Genomic DNA, 15,458 nt, shown 5'->3' with positions numbered 1-15,458 from the left:
AAGTGTTTTCTCCTGGAGGAAACTAGTCCACTATTACAGAAAGCAGAAAAGCAGAAATTCTGATTTTTTAAAAATTTTATGATACCCTTTGAATGAAAACTTCCTAAGCCACCATAAAGTCAAAGTCAGGAAGCATTTTAGTGAAAATTGGTGAACATATTAAATATATAAAAGTCATTAAATTATAATAAACCACTGAGTGCCTAAGAATTTTTTTTTGCCACATTACTATATACTATATGCTATATACTATAGCATGTTCTGCCCACCCCCTCCTTCAAATAATCATGACAATTTTCTATTAGATTCGAGTCTAAGTGTTCAAAGCTTTCTTAGTTTTAGTTGGTTGGTTTTTGTTTCAGCTTTGTTTTTTTTACTTCCAGTTTGAGATAACTGATATATAACACTGCATAAGTTTAAGGGGTACAGCATAATGATTTGACTTACATACATCAGGAAATGATGACCATAAGTTTAGTGAACACCCATCATCTCATATAGATACAACATTAAATAGAAAAAAAAAATTTCCTTGTGATGAGATTTCTTAGGATTTACTCAACAATTTTCATATAACATAAAGCAGTGGTAATTATATTAATCATATTGTACATTACATCCCTACTACTTACTTATAACTGAAACTTTGTACATTTTGACCACCTTTACCACCATAAAGATATTACACTATTATTGACTATATTCACCACTATACATTTCATCACGTTGACTCATTTATTTTATACTGAAAGTTTGTATCTCTTAATTTCCATCACCTATTTCACTCATTCCCCCACTGCACTTCTTTCTGGCAACCACCGGTCTATTGTGAATCTATGACTGTTATGTTTGTTCATTTGCTTCATTTTTTAGATTCCACATATAAGTGAAATCATATGTTAACTTTTTTATCTTCTACAAATTAGTAAATGATGTTTTTTCTTCACATATTCACATTCATCGACAGTGCAGCCTTGCTGCTGTAGTTGTTCATATTTGACCAAATACTATTCATATTAATTTTAACTTCAAAAATTTTTTTGAATAAAGCAACATATAGGAAAAACCTTAAACATAAAGTTTTGTGGATAGTTATAAAAATCTCATTTTACAATAAATTCCAGAACTTACAATACAAAAAAAAAAAAGTGAAATCATATGGTATTTGTCTTTCTCCATCTGACTTATTTCACTTACCATAATACTCTCTAGGTCCATCCATGTTGTCATAAATGGCAAGATTTCATTCTATTCTATGGCTGAGTAATATTTCATTCTATACCTATACCACATCTTCTTTATCCATTCATACATCAGTGAATGTTGAGAGTTTCATAAATGAATGTTGAATTTTGTCAAACGCTTTTTCTGCATCTATTGAGATGATCATATGATTTTTATTCTTCAATTGTTAATGTGGTACATCATAACAACTGATTTGCAGATAGTGAACCATCCCTGCATCCCTGGGATAAATCCACTTGATCATGGTGTATGATCCTTTTAATGTATGGTTGAATTTGATTTGCTAGTATTTTATTGAGGATTCCTGCAACTACATTCAGTGATATTGGCCTGTATTTTTATTTTTTTCACAGTCTTTTATTGTGGAATCAGGGTGATGCCGGCCACATAGACTGAATTCTGATGCATTCCTTCCTCTCAAACTTGTAATAGTTTGAGAAAGAAAAGCATTAACTCTTTAAATGTTTGGTATAATTCACCTGTGAAGCCATCTGATCCTGGACTTTTGTTTGTTGGGAGTTTTTTAAAATTGATTCAATTTCGTTACTGGTCATCTGTCTGTTCATATTCTGTATTTCTTCCTGATTCAGTCTTGGGAGATGGATACATTCCTAGAAATATACAATTTCTTCTAGGATGTCCACTTTACTGGCATGTAATTGTTCATAGTAACACCATGATTTCTGTGGTATTGACTGTAACTGCTTTTTCATTTCCAATTTATTTGGCTCCTCTCTTTTCTTGAGAAGTCTGGCTAAAGGTTTATCAATTTTATTTATCTCTTCAAAAAACCAGCTCTTAGTTTCACTGATCTTTTCTATTGGTTTTTTAGTCTATTTCTGCTTTGATTTTTATTATTTCTTTCCTTCTATTAAATTTGGGTTTGTTTGTTCTTTTCTACTTCCTTTGAGTCGGCATTTGTTGTTTTGCTTTTTTAGTATGTCTGGTGTGTAGTTTATTAACTGAGAAAAATTATAGTAGGAATATCCTAAAAGAAAAACGTCTTGCAAGACAATTCCCAGGGAACACTGGTATTTGTCTTTTACTAAGTTTATTTTAAAAATAAAAATTTAGAAATAAAAGAAAGGAAGGAAAAAAATTAGGAAAGGCTGCTGGTTGTAACTGAGTAGAGACTAAGGTCTGGATGAAGTAATTTGAGAGAGATATTTCAAATCTATACATTGTTAGTTGAATCATTTCTTACCTTTTGACAGCTTTGGTCAATAGGGTCCACTGGAGTAGATTTGGGATGGGTTACTCTAACATCATCTCTTCCATATTCCAGATTAGCCCATAATTCAGTTAAAAGTGCATTAATAAACCCTAAGAAGAATTTTACATCATATTTATAATATACTACTTCTTTGGATTATGGAGGAAAGACATAATTATCCTTCTGACAAGACTGGTCCACACTGACAGAAGACATACTTGTATCCTGTACAAGAAATAACCTCTAACCTTGGTAGAAATTATATCTGCTATTGTTAATATACATTTATGATGCCTCATTATCATATAACTATGGAATGCCTAAACTCTCAAAGACTATTTCCCTAGAGGACTGAATTTTGAGCCCCAGTTTTTATCCTTTAGCCAATAACCTCTCTGAGCACGTTTTCCTGAAAAAAATAAGGTTTACATGTTACTCAGCAAATAAGCTAACAGTGAAATGCAGCCTGAAAGCTGGGGTGTATGTGTGTAAGGAAGGAGGTATCCCAGAGGCACAGTAAGCATCCAAAGAGTGTGTGTTCCCTTTCTTTAATGTAACAATTTTTTTGTATTTCCTTATGCTTAGAACAATTCTCCACTTCATACAACTTCTGGCTCTATACAGTCTTTAAATTCTCCTGAGTCAGATACTATAAATCTAAATGAAAGTGATTATTAAGCCCGATTATCAAATTCCTTTATGAGGAATGAAAGCATATGGAAAGGTGCAAAACAGAACACCTAATCATAAATCAGTAAGTTCGTAATAACACATTAGAGCAGAAAGGGTCCTCTGGTATAATGGAAAACATATAGGCTCTGAAATCGAAAATAGCAGTGTTCAAGTTACAAATCTGCCAGCTTGTTAGTTATATGTCCTTGAATCTTTTGACTTCTAAGAGCATCAGTTCCCGATTTGAAAGCTGAAAAAGTGCTGCATTTGAGGGTTGCCATTAAAGTATAAATGGGACGATATACACAGAGGTCCTAATATAGTACCAAGACATCAGAGGAACTCGAACAGTGTTAGTCTTCCTTCCTTTGTCCTATGAAAAACTGCATTTAATCCTCTCAAGAAAAGTTGGATACTATGAGGTTTAGAAGCTTAATGACTTGAGCAACAAGAAAATCTAGGATTGAATCCAGTCTTCAGATGCTTCCATTAATGTGTCCCTCAGTACTATAAATAAATTGGATTTTATTTTAAGTAAAAGAGTAAGTGGCTCAGCTTAGGACAGCTTCTGCAAGAAACGTGTTTCATAAGTATTCCAAATTAGTCCAGCCAAAAAATATTTAAGATACACTATAGAAAAATATTTACATTTGAGGAGAGAATCAATAGTGACCACTGATGTTATGATTCTTCACTTCTAAGACTTAAATATAATCACAGCATCTCTATTAGAGATTACATCTTGTCTCTGGTTCAGGGTTCAGATAATCTTAATATACATTAAATCTCCCAATGTTAGAATGTCTTAAAAATCCAATCTGTAGTAGATAATATTCAATACATGCCAACTACAAACTCCAAAAATAGCGGTGAAAATTAAGTGGGTGAGAGAGAATCTTTCAAGAAAGGAAGAGAAAAAGGAATAAGAAAATGGCATGTATGTGTGATAACTATTATGACTGGAAATCTTGACTTATATATAATTCACTGAAACTGAGCATTAAATCCCATCAGATGCAATTATACCAAGAGAGGATGACAAACTTTTGATTTATAAGATGAAGGCTTCTTAAAGCCATCAAGTATATCTCAGTTTAGGTCATTATGCACCATTGTTCTGAGGAAAGGAAAAATTTATATATATTTTTACAGAGAAAAAAAAAAATTCCTAGTGGGATTTCATGGAAGAGAAAAGGTAAAAAGGAAATCCCAGCAACATTCTTTTACCTAAGGCCTAACTTGGGAAAAAGAACTTTAGAGTGAAATACCTGATACTTGATCATGGCAGTAAAATTTTGTATAGACTCGCTTATTTTATTTAAGTTATAATTTTAAAGAACTTACCTGAACTTTGTAGTGCTATTGCACCTGCCGCTGTTGATGCCACTTGTGTAACCAGAACTCCATAGCCAAACTTTTTACGCCTGCTGACCTAACATAAATAAGGAATAATGAGAAGCAGGAAAACACAGAATGCTAATAGTTTATTCACATGTTACACGTAGAGTTACTGATTTCTTTATTAAAATGCTGGACAGTCTTTCAAGGAAAGATAACAAGAGCAGAAAAAACTCAAACTATAACAATCAGTGAGTTAATACTAATGTAATATTTTTGATAATCTTGTTTCAGAGATCTAGGTTCTGGAACCAGCCCTAAAACTATGTTGCTTCATGACCATAAACAAGTCACTATGTCTCTAAGTCTCTTTATATATAAAATAAGGGACTTTGGCCTAGATGAAGAGAAACTCCTTCCAATTCTAATTTCTGTTATCTTACTATTTTATTCTTTAGGCTGGTTCTTCGATAATAAATTCTCATTAATTAATCTGTATTGACTGCCAGTTTTTTAACTGGGCTTTCAAATAAACAACTTTAAAAAGAATAATGGTATCTTCTTAAAAATGACGGTTTTAGAGGCAATGTGATTTTTTTTCCTAAAGAAGGAAGTTATATACACGCACACGCACACACACAATCTTCATTTAATATACAGGTTTCTAAACAACATTGTAGAAAACCTTAAATAATTTGTTATTCCACAAAGAATATCATTCATGTATGCATGGTACAGTTCACAAGTATCTCTTAGCAGAAATCAGAATAAGAAAATAACAAAGACGTTAGAAAATATTCCTCCTTCCTCAGACTTTATAGGTCAGCCTGATCTTAGACAAAGTGTTTGACTTCTAAACAGAGCTAACCATTTAGAATTTGTATTTTTCAACATTTCATTAAAAGGATAAGGATATGTTTTTATCAAATTTTAAAAATATAAACTATACATTCCATTTTAAGGGCAAAAAAAAAAAAAGGTGTGTGGGGGGGGACGACTAAAAGACCATGGGAAAGAATTAGGTTTATTTCTTAAATTTTTTTGCTGCTCATCTCTATAAATTTGCCTTCCTTTTCCATTTTTATTACTCTTATTTTCCATTTTCCTTAATTTATCATCCATTAGTTCCACAGTGGGATAACACAGAAGTACAGCAAGATAAATGTCTATCTTTTTTCCCACTTGCCTTCTTCCATGACAATGGAAAAAACACCTTACTCATCAACCATCCCAAAGGACACTGCTGATTCAGATATTAGTAGCCACAGGGGTTTTCCAGATCAACACTAAATACTAAAAAGGAAAGGCAGAGGAAAACTTCAGAGAAGCTAGAGAGGCTTCACTAAACAAGACTTAGACAAACAGTCTGTTACAACAAACAGTATATTACAAAGGAAGACCAGATTGTTTTAAAATTTATGAATATAAAAAAATGACATCTAGTCTTAGGTATATTATCACAACAGTGAAAAGCTATGTCTGCATGGTCTCAAGAATCTGAATGAGAAAGAAAGATATCTTTCAGTTGCTTGAATATTTTCAAAAATGGAAAGAAAAAAAAAAAAAGGAAACCCAAATGGTTAACTAGTACACAAGGAGAAATTCAAACTCACCAGCAGATCAAAACACAATTTATGTAAACTAAAAGCCTGAAAACCTTCTATATTTGCTATAATCTAAATGTCTATCTCCTCTCAAAATTCCTATGTTGAAATCCTAAGCATTGGAAGTAATGGTAGAAGTGGAGCCTTTGGGAGGCTATTAGGTTGTGAAGGTAGAGAGTGCTCACGAATGGAATTAGTGCTCTTACAAAAAAAGATCCCCAAGAGGCCCTAGCCCCTTCTGCTAGGCTACAATAAGAAGTCTGAACATCAAGAAACAATAGCTTCCAGAGATAAAGGAAACACTTTTAAAAGCATAGCTATGATCCTAAGAAGCCCTGATGTCTAGGGATATTTACTTTAACAGCAAAATGATGAATATACCTCAATGATCTCTGTCTGATAAAGGGCTAAATTTATAGTAAATTTTATTTAACAGTACCAATAACAAAACCCCTCTACAAATATATTTATTTCTTCCAAAATGTGAACCCTAAACTCTCAATGACACATACACTTAGACTCAAAAGGTTTTTCTCCTGGAATTCCACCGAGTTTCAGTATAGCCAGATGTTTGATATCATATTTATAAAACACCTAGATGATTCACTGAGTTTTTCAATTTCATCCAGTTGTTTCAGCCTGTAAAATACTCATAGATACCAACATCAACTCTCTAAAGCTTTCCTGAAAAAATATCATTAAATATTACAATGCTACATGGTTTTTTAATTGAGGTTTAATAATTTCTTCACACAAAGAAAACAGAATAATGTTCTTAATGGCTTTTACAGAAAGGAAAGTTCCTTTTGCCTGTGGCAGATGGTAATTCGCACCTGTAATTCTTTTGCGTATTGGTTGAACATAAATGTCACACATTCATTGATGGCACCTGTTCTTTGAAGAAGTTGTAGTCCTTTGGGAGTGGCAGCAAAATTTAGTAAATCGTCTAACAAATTCTCTTCCCAAGCCATACTGAAACAGGTAAAAAGAAAGGTATGGACATCTTTATTATACTCAAAACTGGAAAAAACAAACAAAAAACAGCTTAATACTACTAACAATTAAATTTGTAGAGTACACATTAGCTGCAAAGTACTCAAATGTTTAAAAATAAGATAAACATCATGGTTTCCTTGACAGTGAGTTGTTTTTCTTATTTCTTCTATCCAATAATTTTCCTTCACTAAATGAATCAAATATTAACCGCACATGTCAGCATTTTCATTACACCTAGATTCTCTCAACCAGGTCTTAATTTCATTGTTTTCCTATTATAATTCTGCTGTGCCTGGATTCCCCAAGCCCCAACTTTCCATTGTTTCTATACTTTCTCTTCATTAAAGAAAAGATCTGTCACAGTATTTGTCTTCTGACTTTCTAAAGCATATCAGGCATTTTATCTTTATTTTCATTGGTTCTTAGTCTTACTTTTGGAGAATAACATTTTTTCTCAGAATACTTCTAAAAGGCCAGTAACATTCTCCAGAGAAAAAGAAAAGACAAAGAAAACAACTTGAAACATTCAGAAGACACACAGTAAATAGGAGAGTCAGAGCTAGCAATCTGGAAACACAGGAGAGGATATCAGCATTTCATCTGAAGTACCAGAAGTAAGAGAAAATTTTCTACCCACCCTACTGGATATTCTTACTTGCCTAGAAAAAAAACTGGATATTAAAATAGGTCAAAATCAAATGTTTATATGTACAGTGAAACAGAGCATGGGAAAGTGTGCCTTTTTGTGCCCAAGGAAGTTTCAGAAGTATGTTTTGAAACTGGTAAGAGATTTGAAATCCAGAACTTTTCTGATCAGAAAAGGAACAATCAGTATATGCTGACACATATCGATCAGTGATCACACAGCAATGGTCAAAGATATAACCATGTTCAAACACAAAATAAATATACCTTGGACAAAGAAGTAGGACTAGTTCTCAGGCAAATGCAAGCAATGGAAACCAAATTTGGCTCCAATAGGATATAACGGACTCAAAGAGTTGCATATGAGATGTATGACCAGCGGTAAGCTCACTGATTAAGATTCATGACTGGGTAAGACTACTAAAAATAATATATGTTCAACTAAAATTAAAATATATAATTTATATACCTAAAGAAAATATATAAACAAAATACTTATATATGTATAAAACTGACTAAAATTGGGGCTTTTGACAAGCCATAAGCCTAGGGAGACTTGAGGATACAGAAAAAGCTTCATTTCTAGAAATGAGCACATAATCAATTCATCTTCTAACTTTTAACAGTATATGCAATATCCTCATCATCACTGACAGGAGCCTCAAAATGCCAATACAATGTTTATTTAAAACATAGGGGTAGTAAAAGAAAAAAAACATAAAACTGCTGGACAGGGAAGAAAGAATATAGAAGTAGAAACTGGGGGAAATGAGGGAGGGCAGAAGGGAGGAAAGTAGTGAAGGAAAAAAAGACTCATTTTTAAATGGACTTGCAATCAAACTTCAAAAGACATCTAAAGCTAAGAGCCAGCAGAATCAACATTCGTTAAATGAATCCATTCCAGCTGAAATAATTTAGAAATAATGATTAGCTTTATTTACGATACTCAAAGGAAATTTTTTAATCTTCCATTAAAACTGAAGCAAAAAGCAGAAATGAAAAACAGGTAGATATTAAAAAAAAAAAAAACCCATTGGAAATCTTGGAAGTATTTGTTTAAAAACCCACTTAAAAAGCAAATAGGGGGACTTCCCTGGTAGCGCAGTGGATAAGAATCTGCCTGCCAATGCAGGGGACACGGGTTTGAGCCCTGGTCCAGGAAGATCTCACATGCCGCAGAGCAACTAAGCCCGTGCGCCACAACTACTGAGCCTGCATACCACAACTACTGAAGCCTGCACACCTAGAGCCCATGCTCCGTAACAAGAGAAGCCACTGCAATGAGCAGCCCGTGCACCACAACGAAGAGGAGCCCCCACTTGCCGCAACGAGAAAGCCTGCGCGCAGCAATGAAGACCCAACACAGCCAAAAACAAATTAATTAATTAATTAATTTAAAAAAGCAAATGGGAAAACTCTCAGCCACAAAGAATTATTGAATTGAATGGTAGCTAGATAAGAAATAAATGTTTGAGAAAACAGATGAGACAGAACATACTAAAAGTTTTCAAATACATCTAGTAAAAGCTTCAAGAGAATAGAAGAAATATTTGAAAAAATACTAAGAATTTTCTAGATTTGAAGAAAGATGCCAGTCCAGTCTATCGATCAAAAGAACATTCAAAGTACCAAGCAAGAGTTAATCAACTATACTCCAAAATAAAATAAAAATTAAAAAAAAAGTACCAAGCAGGATAAACTTAAGTCACACAGAAATAGCAAACATCCCAAAAAAGAAATTAAAAGCTATGAGAGGAAAAGATATGACCTATAAAATAAAAGTGATTATACTAACAGGTTTATCAGTTACTACTTATTCTCGAAGACAGTGGAGTAAAGCCTCAAATAATAATAAGAAATGATAGTCTATCAAACTTTGATACCCAGAAAAACTACAATTTAGAGGAGAGAGAATGTGAGCCCTCAAAAGCTGTGGACAGGGTTGGGGTGGTCTGTGTGGGCTGGAAGGAGAATAGCTACTATCAGACACAGAAAGATAAGGACAGTTTACTACCCTCAAACCGTTAAGAACAATTAAAGGATAACTATATTTAGAAACTTACTAAGGAAAAAAGTGAGCCTATCAGAAAAAACGGCCTACAAGTTTCAACAAATGGTGTAAAATAATAAACATGTCAAAAAATTTAATATCTGTGTGAAGAAATAAATCAGGTGATTAAAAAATATAAAACCAAAATTCTGGATAACTATAACAAGACAGAGTCATGGAGTATTTAGAGGAGCAGCAACTGGTCAAAGTATGCTAAACTCCATAACGCTTTTCAAAACATGATATAAATACCCAATTACTTTATACTTTCTTAGAAAAATATATGGTTAAATATGTATATTGAGAATTTAGGAACAACCACTTAAAAAAAGAAGAACAGTGACTTATAAAGTCAAAACCAAGGGAAAAACAGGATAAAATTTATTGATCTAAGATAAGGCAATAAAGGAAGAAAAGCAGAGAAAATAGAATATAAAGTACAAAATAAGAAAAATAAGCCCCAAATATCAGCATTGCAAAAATGTAAAAAACTTCAACTCATCTAGTAAAAAATAGAGATTGTCAGACTGGATAAAAATTCAAAATTTACTGTTCTGAATGATAGGAAATAAAGGGATGAAAATTATACTTTGTGTTAACAGGCTGACCCAACCTCCATCTAAATTCCTTTTTCATCAACTCCCATCCAGCAAGAAGTGGCCATACAGCAAATCCAGTAAGATGTTCACAAAAAATGTTAATAAGAAGAGACTTCTTTCCTAAATAAAAGACAAAGCATCATGAAAAGAAGCCATTTGTCTCTACAACCTTTTTCCTCTTCAAAAGCAGCTGTGAGTCTAGAGGTTAGCCATTGTGCAAACTTGAGGGCAAAAAAACCCCTCAAAAACATTAATAATGAAAAAGAAAAGGAGGCTGGGTCTCAAACCACATCAGTAACTCAATGCCTGGGTAGTATTCCATGAGACTTCCTGCTTTATGAGAAAAAAGAAAGCCTTACTGAGCCATCTGCAATCAGACACATTCTTAACTCATGTACTCTGCAAATACTAACTAAAGCCAAGTATATTTACAATATTAGTAACATACAGGATAAAACTTAAGGCAAAGCATAATGAAATACTATATAATAAAAAGTGCCCAAGAAACAGTGAATTATGATCCTAATAGCATAAAATATAAGTATGTAAAACAAAACCCCAGAATTACAAAGAGAAATGGACAAATCAACTTTTATAGTGAATGATTATACATATGCAGACAAAACAAAATATTGGTAGAAATATTAAAACTTAGAATATCTCTACTTCAAATAAAAAACATAAAATAGTCTTTTCAAGCAAGGACAGATTTTTGTTTTGATTGACCCTGTACTACAACACAAAATCTCAACCAACCTAAAAGGATACATATCATACAATCTATGTTTTCTGAAAAGAACAGAAATGAATTAGAAGTCAACAGTAAAATATAGTAGTAAAAAAAAACAAACTACGTTTGGAAACTTAAATGTATTCCAAATATTTCATGGATTTAAAGAGTAAAATCAAGATAGAAATTTCTCAATATTTATAAGAGCTTAATAATGAAAGTGCTACATATCAAAATGTCTTAAAGTTAGAATGGCTGATGTAGATTCCTTCTTTTAATATCAATTCTCAATCCCCTTTCACTTGCTTTCCTGTACTACTAAAGTGAGGGAAGGAGAGAAGATAGAGAGGGAAAGAGAACATTAGCAAAATCAAAAACTGGTCTTTGCATAAACTAATGCAAATAAATTGGTGGGGGGGGGGCAGCAAAAAATACTAAGAATCAAAAAATGAGAAATAACTACAGCTAAAGAAAGTTTTTTAACATCACGAGAATACTTTGTACAAATTAACACCAAAAAAGTAAATATTCAGATTAAAAAAATGTTTTTTAGAAAATATAGCAAAAGTCATTCAAGCAGAAATAAAAACCTTGAATGAACTATTAGCCATTAAAGAAATTGTTTTTAAAAAGTCTACCCCAACTCCCCCCAAGTAAAAACACAGGCAAAAAACTTACAGGTTGTATCATATAATTCTGAGAAAGTTAATATACTTTAGTTTATCATTTCTCCTATTAACCTAGCATTTAATTCTCCCTTCAAATTATAGTGAAGACACTCAATGTTTCAAAACAGAAGGAAGATCTAAGCTACTGAATTTATCGTCCTTGGAGAACCCTCCCCCCTAGGACAACAGGCAATGATCACACTGCTTTATTAGCTTATGAGAACTCCATTTTTTGAATGGTTAGATATTATAGAGTGTATAGTATAGACACTCTCATGGCAATTAAGTTTTAGGTGTTTATTTCTTTGGGATCATAGGCTGTTTTTGCAGATCAAAGATTCCCCCATTACTTCAACCTCTAGTTTTACCAAAGGTCCCTTGGTAATTGGTTGGGGCAGGTTGGGCATCATTAGTTTTTTTGTGATTACATTCTTCTCTACCGTCACCCTAAGGATGGTCCTTAAGTAATTTGCAGTCACTGCAATCACCGATATCAAACTAGCCTCGTAGAAATTTCATCTGGGGTTGCATTTCAAAGTCTAGATTTAAGACATAACCTATGATGACTACACAGTGGCTTCTACCTTCTCTATAGTATTGTAAGCACCAATAAATGAAAGGATGGAAAGGAAATCTCCAACATACACTGTCAGAAAATAATATCAAAATGCCTTAGTCTGTCAGAGGCTCAAAAATATAGATTTTAACAACTTACTCTTCATTTTACCCTACTCAGTAAGACTAAGATCTCAGTCTTACCATCAGTGTCCTTATTTAGAAACCAGTGCCTGGTGGTAGGAGAAGTGTTATTCATTCACTAATTCAACCACGCTATCAAGCACCTGCTACATGCTGGAGACAAGCTAGTCTAGTTAACTGGCCAAAATGATTTTATGCTCAAGTTTTACCAAACTACGATGGAACAAATAATGCCCATCTCATACCAACTTTTCAATCAATGCAGAAGATACTCAACAACTCCATGAGATCATTTGATTTTGATGACAAAAATGAAAACCGTTCTATTTTATCAAAAACGATTAAACCTTTGTTTCTAAGACAGTAATATCAGATACTGAAGGAACCTCCTTTTCCTCTAGCATCAAGTTTACACATGGAGCACATTCCCCACCCAGTTTAACACTGCTTGCCTCTCTCCAACTAATCACTCACTCTTCCCCACTGAAGAAGGGACTCAGGAGATTTGTAGGATGACCTAAGCATGATTGGCTAGGCAATGCCTCTCCTCCAGTCCACCACTTCTTTGTGACCCAGCTACCTGTAGGAAGCACACAGTCTGCTTGGTTCTACTACGTAGTTAAGTTTGATCTTTGTAAGCTCTGCCTCTGGGGGTGATGGAAGCCTATCCACTGCTGATAGTGGAAGAAGGGTAAATCTGTCTAATTCTTCTGATCTTGGGAAGCCTATGTTATTCAGTGTTTTGATTTCCTTGACTTCTTTATCTCTATTAATTGGTTCACAACATAGGAGAGAAGGAGTGACATATAATTTATTAGTTCCCTCAGACTCTAACATCAGAATCTAAAAATATTACTGACAGTAAAACGTGTTAAATACATTGACTATGTTCCCTCTCACTGCTAGTCTGTTGACCACACTATCTCTTCCACCCAAAATAATGTTCTCCCCTTTTTAGACAGTTAATATCCATGTATCCTTTTTAACTTAGTTTAATAACAACTTCTTCTGGAAAGATTTCCCCAAGTTAGCTCCCAAAGGACCCTGAATGACCCCTATCATAAATTTAACATGCTATATTGCCACACTGTATTAACTTATTTGTAATTTACACTACACAATAAGTTCTCTAAGGAATATAGGTATACTCAGAACTCAGCAAAGTACTTGGTCCAATAAATGGCTGAATGAATGAGTAGAAAATGAATGCATGAATGAAAATGATAAATCATAGATTGAAGAAAACAGATGTAGAAATTACCTGAAAAATGAATTGCAGCAACATTTTTACTCACTCCCTCATGCAAAGAAAAAGATGGCAGTTGATTTAAGTTTCACAACTATATCAGAAAAAAAAAACTATAACTGATTTTTAGAAAATTAACTATTTGTTGAACGATTACATCATTAAGGAAATGTAAAAGGCTTTGTTTGACTTTTTTTTTTGAGTTAAACTATGCCTACCTAAAGAAAAATGGTGACTTTTTAAATTTCTCTTAACTAAACATCACTTAAAGTTCTAATTATCTTTGTAGATTATGCCGACACTCAATTAAAAAAGAGACTCCAGGAACACATCACCAGATCTTAATTTAAAATATATATATATATATTCCCTATTAATCTGACTCCATATCCTACTGATATATGTGAAAACAACATGGAAACATCTAAATTAAAAAATTACTATAAATACTGATTTAAATAATTCTCCAATGCCAAAATCTAACTAAAATGTACCCCATACATTTTGGAAAGTTATAGTTTAAATGTAAATGGATTTCACTGGCATTTGAAAACATTCTACTTCTACTGAATTTCCAATTTTAGTATTTGGTAATTCTCCAAGTTTTCTGGAAACACTACAACATGTCACATTTCCTAACCCAAAATGTAAATACAGATTGAAGTATAATAAATATTGCTATTTTTTCTTCTTTTAAAAGGTACAAGTATATATGATGGCTAAAGTTCCTCCTAGGTGTACTTTTCCTTGATCCTATATATTATATATATACATCTAGCTTCCTATAAAATGTTTTTGCCACAGTATTCTATTACATTTCTCATTTTGAAATTATTTCAGCAAATGTAAAAAAACAGATTTACTTACATGTTCTGGGATTCCTGGCTTATCGAAGAAACAGAATCAGAACCCTGTACTGGAGTAGGAATTCTTTCTGATAGCAAACTTGTCTAAAATATAACAAATTTACATTTTTTATTTTTACTGATAGTGTTATTCATAAGCTCTCATGCAACATTTTTATATTTGACTCAATGTAATTAAAAATTAAATTACCTGCAAATTTTAAGTTATTTGATTCTTAAATATAATGTAAAGTATTTCATAAATGAAGCATATAAATGGGGTGGGGGGAAGATACTGACATATACTATATGTCAAATATACTATATTTGACTGTTGCTACATTATGATCTCCAGTGTATGCAACAAAAACCCAGCTATCTGTAAAAATTGCTCAAAAATAACTTCCAAAGGGTCAGTCTATGCAGAGACAATTTATTCAAGGCTCTCCTTTCAGAAGAAAAGACTTTGTAGTGCCCAGTTAGATCATAGAGCTTTGTGCTATGGGGAGAGGATGTACTGAAGTCACCTTGTGCCAAGTAAGAAAGCATTATGTCCCCTGGACTACTGTGGTGCTAAAGAAGTCACATTTGTTCCAGTAAAATATTTTAACTGTAGTATGATATTACAATAGTAACCATATTTGAAATAAAGATTTGAAGAGAAGAAAAAAGAAGTTTGAAAATACTTACCTTCTTCCATGCCTTTGCTATAGATTCATGCAAACTATAAGGAATTAAAACCTGCAAGCCTTCACATGTACCATATATTTGACGACACACAGAAGTAAAAGCTCCTTTAACCGCAGGAAACATTTCCGATCCAGAAAAAATAGAAATATCTTCATCAAGAACTTTTTTCGAAAACTGGGCAATTATATGAGCACCTGTAGGACTAAAAGATGATACTT

The 15,458-nt window shown here is 33.0% G+C and overlaps 1 protein-coding gene across 3 annotated transcripts in view; it reads right to left on the bottom strand.

Annotated features, from left to right (window-relative positions):
- Positions 1 to 15,458, bottom strand: part of TBC1D32 (TBC1 domain family member 32) — a 197,285-nt gene that overhangs the window by 118,344 nt on the left and 63,483 nt on the right. For all 3 annotated transcript variants that reach the window (XM_082474446.1, XM_082474447.1, XM_082474448.1), the window contains 5 exons: positions 15,241 to 15,442; positions 14,573 to 14,655; positions 6,906 to 7,044; positions 4,475 to 4,562; positions 2,450 to 2,568 (listed from right to left, as the gene is read on the bottom strand). In XM_082474446.1, the coding sequence (XP_082330572.1) occupies positions 2,450 to 2,568; positions 4,475 to 4,562; positions 6,906 to 7,044; positions 14,573 to 14,655; positions 15,241 to 15,442 (631 nt within the window). The remainder of the gene's footprint in view (positions 1 to 2,449; positions 2,569 to 4,474; positions 4,563 to 6,905; positions 7,045 to 14,572; positions 14,656 to 15,240; positions 15,443 to 15,458) is intronic.

The sequence above is a fragment of the Balaenoptera physalus genome (genome assembly GCF_965194825.1).
Source record: "Balaenoptera physalus genome assembly, chromosome: 9".
Lineage (NCBI taxonomy): Eukaryota > Metazoa > Chordata > Mammalia > Artiodactyla > Balaenopteridae > Balaenoptera > Balaenoptera physalus.
This window is presented reverse-complemented; position numbering and strand designations above follow the sequence as displayed.